This window comes from Haliaeetus leucocephalus, unplaced genomic scaffold, assembly GCF_000737465.1.
Source record: "Haliaeetus leucocephalus isolate CR32 unplaced genomic scaffold, Haliaeetus_leucocephalus-4.0 Scaffold162, whole genome shotgun sequence".
Lineage (NCBI taxonomy): Eukaryota > Metazoa > Chordata > Aves > Accipitriformes > Accipitridae > Haliaeetus > Haliaeetus leucocephalus.
The window spans coordinates 4047744-4053743 of record NW_010972598.1 but is presented as its reverse complement, the minus strand read 5'-3'; the positions used below and the strand labels follow the sequence as shown (position 1 = coordinate 4053743).

The 6000-nt window shown below is 36.6% G+C and overlaps 1 protein-coding gene across 1 annotated transcript in view; it reads left to right on the top strand.

The window, feature by feature from the left end:
* RYR2 (ryanodine receptor 2 (cardiac)) overlaps positions 1 to 6000 on the top strand; it is a 342788-nt gene that overhangs the window by 150262 nt on the left and 186526 nt on the right. Inside the window, exon 26 of the mRNA XM_010562945.1 lies at positions 3418 to 3577. Within this exon, the coding sequence (XP_010561247.1) occupies positions 3418 to 3577 (160 nt within the window). The remainder of the gene's footprint in view (positions 1 to 3417; positions 3578 to 6000) is intronic.

Here is a 6000-nt window from a genome sequence, read left to right as displayed (position 1 = left end):
TTTTTTTTCTCTTCTCCCCCCCCCCCCCGGGGGGGGGGGGGGGGGGGGGGGGGCAGTGAGTGAGCGGCTGCATGGTTCTTAGTTGCTGGCTGGGGTTAAACCATGACACAATGGATAGAAAAAATGAGTAAAAAGGAAAAAAAAAAAAAAAGTGGCTACATTCTCAATAGCATCAAATGTTTGTTGAGCAAAAATGGAGCAAAGATTTCATGATCTAGTTACAGTTGTGCAGCTATAAGGCTGGATCACATTTTTCATGGGATACAGTCCTGGAGAGAAGAAGGGTTGCTGTTTCAGAGTTAGACTAGAATTAACCATAACAAAAGGTTACGGGAGGTAGTGTGTGAAAAGCTAAATTTTTGATGGGAGCTCATCTGCTCTACTTTCTAAGAAATTTTTCCACCTTACTTTGTATTTTCTTGTCTGTCTTCTTAACCCTTTGCTTTTTTTTCTTTTCTGCCATCCTGTTGTAACAATGAAGATTGTAAAATGCTAAGAAGTTTATATTTGTGTCAGTCCTACAGAATTTTGGCATGACAACCATACTGGTTACAAGTTGAGGAAAATCACATTTTTAACTGACATTTGTGCCAGAAATGTGTCTTTTCTAATACAGCACTACTCCACAAAAGAGCTTTTTTGGACCATTTTGAACAACTAGCTAAAGTGTACTGCAAACACAACTTTGCTGATAGAAATTCTTTTTCTATTAGGAAGTTTTTTCCTGGTATAACTTTACTTTAGGTTTTTGAATAAAGCATGCTTCAATAACCTTTTATTTTGAAATAACTCCCTGAAATATTCAAAGTCTTTATTTTAATAAATTCTAAATATTTAGTGTTTCTATGGGTTAAAAAAAATTCTAAATGAAATGGGAATGGAAAAAAGAACTGTCAGAATTAAAATGAAAATTTAAAAGTTTTAAAAAAATATTTTGGTATGCTTAATTTTATCTTGTAAAGCAACTTATGTAGACTACTGAAAATCTGTAATCAAGAGAGCAGAGTATGGACTAAGATCACTTGGAAACATATCTACCACTCTTTGTGTAAATTTAGGTGGTGGCACAAATAAAAATTCTGTAATGCTTGTTGTAAATCAATGGCAGGTCAATATGGTAGCAATAATGTGCTGCTGAAGCAGTTAAATTTATCTACTTCTTAAAAAAAAAATTGTTAATATAAGGCCAGCAGAGATACTGAGCAAGATAAGACCGGTAAGATACTGATGAGCAGATGACCAGGCAGGAGCTGGGATTTTAGCTACCTGGTTCAACTAGTAACATCGGTCTGCAGCTAAAGACAATTCTCCAACATGAATTTGTACCCACAACATGCTTTTGTTATTTTCCTTAGTATCCATTGATACTTATCCTTGATGAGTATTCATTTGCATCCTGAAATAAGGTATACACATCCTCTGTGACAAAATTACAAGGCTCCTTTGAGGCCTCTGTTTCTTTGACCTTGCTCTTACATTGAAATAGCTTTTATATGCTTAACACTCGTGCAGGGGAGTGTGACTGGAAAGAAAGCAGTAATTGCCAGCCTGACAAACATGTTAATTCTGTATGATTCACTGTTTCCATTACTCTCTGGTTTTCCTCATCTCACTGAAGCGACTTCACAGCTACCTGAGGAGAAGTAACCATGAGGGCAGTTAGCTAGCATGTGGGAGATAGAAGCACAACTGCCAACTGCTTGCTTAATTCTGTAATAGAAATTTGCTGATTGGTAACTATATGAATGGTTGATTTTGGATTGATGTTCTTGAATTGTCTTCAGGCTTGAACATTTTTTTTTTTTACTGTGGTAATTTTGAAGGAAGGTCCAACCTCATGTTTATAGATGATAATCCTCCTTAAATGCTTGCTTGTTTTCAATTATTGTTTTCAACCAATAATTAGTTTAAATGGATTTTAGAATAGTTATCACAGAAGAGAATCAATTAAGATTTGTAAAGTATTTGAATATTTTAGAATATAAATGGGGATAAATACTGTTTCTTTTTCTGGATTTCTCTCTGTCAGTCCAAATAGAGAAAATAGAAGAAATTACAAAGTTGTTTAGAAAATAATTGGGCAATTATTTAAACTAGCCATTCTTTAAACACCCCAGCGCATATAATTCCAGTGAGAGAATGTTGTTTATTTTCCATGGACCTCTTTCGTTATGACCAAAATAGTGCTTTGTTTTGTCAGTATGCTCAAGGAGAAACACTCAGGGATATTTAGGGCACATCCACCAGTCCCAGTCTCTCCTGGGACCGCAGGGAAGCACTAGCTCTGGCACTTGGAGCACCTCTGCCTGCCCGCCCCTGGCCTTGCTGTCTGCCAGCCTGTTTTCCACACTTTTTTCCTCCTGTGCAGCCAGCTGTTTGCCCTTTCTTAAAAATGTCTTCCCAGAGGGGCCACCAGCATGGTTGAGGGGCTCAGCTTTGGCCAGTGGCAGGTCCCTTTTGGAGCAGGCTGTGTCTGGCACCGGGCAGCCCCGGCCTCTCCACACAGAGGCTGCCCTGCAGCCACCCCCACCCCCCAGCGCTTGGGCACAGACACCCAGTACAGCCCCTGTCTGTCCAGCCCCCCGCTTTTCTCTTCCTGCGCCCCTTCCCCTGCATATTCCTTCATCAGCTGAGGTAAGGGAAGGCAACATCCGCCACCGTGATGGTGCCACGTAGTGTCGCAGGTTTTCGTTGTACATTTATTAAGTCCTGATGTGCTGCATCCAGCACCATATGCATTACCTCCTTTATTGAAGAACGTTTGGTGGTAAGTAAAATGGGAGATGACTGTAATTAATTCGATGGGAACAACTTCATAAAGGTAAACACTTTGTTCTTAGGAGTGCTAAAAATAGTGAGGAAGCCAAGTCTCTGTTCTGAAGTCATGCTTAAATTTTAAATGTTTGCCCCTATGATTTAAAGGATAGTTAAATTATGAAGCATTATAAAGACAAACTTTTATAGATGGACTTCATAGGTGATCTTGAGTAAGCCATTTGACCTGCTCTGTCTCTCACATCCCTATATGTAGTAAGAAGAATTTATTTTCTTGCTTCAGTAGGAGATAGATAGAATTTAATAAGTATTGTCAAGTGCGCAGAGGTAACAATAATAGTATTCATGTAAGTATATAGATAAACAACATCTTCATCTACTACTTTAAACGTGACATTACTAAAATACTTTAAAAACATTTTTAGTTCACACCATTTTGGGTAGCTTTCATTACCAGCTACTTCATCTCATTAAGACACAATTAGCTTGAAACAAAAACAAATGTCAATGCATTATTATTCTTTATGTTCAAAGGCAGATTATGTATATAGCTACATTGCATACATGTCACTTCTTTCCTGTGCGGTTTCTATTTATTTTTTCTTACTGAAAAGTAACTGCAAGTTCTGTGTTTTTTGACAGCTACCAGTTGTTGAGTGGATATAAGCCTGCTCCCATGGATCTGAGTTTTATCAAACTGACCCCTTCTCAAGAAGCTATGGTGGATAAACTAGCGGAGAATGCTCACAATGTGTGGGCAAGGGACCGTATAAGGCAAGGCTGGACATACGGTATCCAGCAGGTAAGTGCTAATTTCAGTCACTTGAAAAAGCACTTAGCTATTGAGATATTTCACAGTTAAATGGGAATAATGGGGATACAAAGGAAGGAAGAATCAGCTAATGAATACGAGTCTGTCAGTCAAAGAAAGCAAAAATACATCATTAAAGCAATACTGTTAAATCTTTTAGCAGCATGAGACTGTTCTTTTACAAGTGGTGTTAAAAAATTGGTGGTATATTCTTGTATGCTATCTAGATCTCAGGGTGAGAAAATTGCATGCAGGAAGCTCATATGCTCTGGTATTTTAGGAAATGTAAACATTGACTTTCAGTAGGGGAATCATTTAAACGTTTGCAGTACTGGTAATTGAATAATTTTGTTTATCTGGGAAAATCAGAATATAAACTTCTAGTAATCACTTTGCTATATTGTATTTGCGATATGTTGTATTTCTGGAAGAGGCCATGTTTAACTGAGAATAGTTAAGTCAGTGTCCAAGTTCCTGTCCTACTTCAGTGGTTTTGTTTCAGTGAATAGGAATGCTACGTGGTAGGTATCACAATGTGTTATAAGGCGGGGGGAATAAAAATTAAGCATGGTGGATTGTTAACAGCAGAACTCAGGGTCTTTGTTTTCTTTAAAAAAAAAAAATCAATCAGGTATACAATGAGCCTAATTGATTATTTTTCAAGACAGCTACTATATTAATTTTCCCTTAGGAGTCATATTTTCTATTATTTTTGTGATTATTTGTGTATTTTTTATAGAGAAAAGTGTCTTCACTTCTGTTAATAAACGTGTGGTAGCATATCACAGTGAAAATTTAGGAAAATTCACCCTTGGGGGGGGGGAAAAAGAGTTTTCATGGTTTTGCACTGGGCATAAAAGATCATTATTTTTGCAAAAATGAGACAGCTGTTTTGTAGGTACATAATCTTTCCTGCCTGCAAACAGTGGTTTTGTTTTTGACAAAAATTCAAGTTATACATTTCAGTTCAGCACATCTCAAATTTTGTTTTTCTACAAGACCAAAACTCATTCTATTTGCAAAGCTTTTGCATATAAAAAAAATAAATCTGGTTTTATATATATATTATGTTAGGCACTTAAATTCACCTCATCACATACTGACAAAGTACATTTATGTGACAAAATATATGCTGCATAGCATTTCAGCATTGTCCATTATAGTATCTTACTATAAAGCTCTCACTATGGTATTTTGTAAACTATTTAGGAAATCTATGTTCTGTATTTTGGTCTGGGCAGACAATGAGCTAATTCTTGTGTTTGCACACCGGAGTGTATATAATATCCCCTACTAGATAAACACTGAAGATAATTCAGTGTTGGTGCAACTCCCCTGCTTACAACAGGATTAAATTTTCCCCTAATACTGCATCTTTGAGTAAGGGAAGGTGGCCCTTTGAAGTGCTGTTAACATTTCTGATACAATATTAATTATGAGAAGTGTTGGAAGTGATGATTCTCTGTTGTCAGGTAGGGGGAGCAGATTAATTTGTTATGAACCCACTATTTCAACCCTGTGTTTATGGAGGCAGTGCACAATTCATTTCTAGAATAAGGGTCTCTATGTCTCTAGATGCTCAAAAGAAATATTTCTGATATACTAAGGAATGCTCTCAATCAATAATTAACACCATGTCTCCTATATTTTTGTATTCTCCCAGAAGCCAAACATTTTCATTACAGGGCCTTGCCAATCAGGAGATTTGAAATGAATGAAAGTTGGGAAATAGTTACAGCTTTGATAGAACCCTGACATATGCAAAATTAAATTTAGTTTTGCAGCAGAACTTATTGGTTAAGACAAAGTTAAGAAGTTTCTGGAATCAAATGCATCTCTTAGCTAACTAGCAGTGGGAAAATTTAAACCCACAACTCATGTGTAGTGAATAAAGTTTCTTAGATCTTGAAGACAATTTAACCTACCCTCTGTATCTATATATCTTTGAAAAAAACACAAATAATTTTGCCATATTTATTGGAGTGAATTTGCAGTTAAATTAGATGTTTTCTGAATTAGTGAGGTATTAAGTAAGAAAGGCAATTAAATGATGCTGTCAAAGACTTTTCCGGTGTTACTGGGTTGGGAATAATAAGCAAAAGATGTAGTGGGAGTGGGCGGCAATGAAAAGAGTTTCTCCTTTACATCTACACAATATGTATATACACTGTCTCTATTTATGTTTTGATGTGCCTGCTGATATAGAAGGTTCTGCTTTTGAAGAGGTAATGTGATACTAATAAATCATTAGTTTTATTGTGGTTCCTAAAAGGCAGTGGAGTTGCCCCAGGCCGCAACTTTGGTTTAAAAAAGTAAAATAAAAACATTGATTAGACAAATCTAGTTCGGGATGTAACCTAAAATTAAACACTTCAACTTAATGTCAGAAGAATCATGAAGTCTGTCTTATGTTC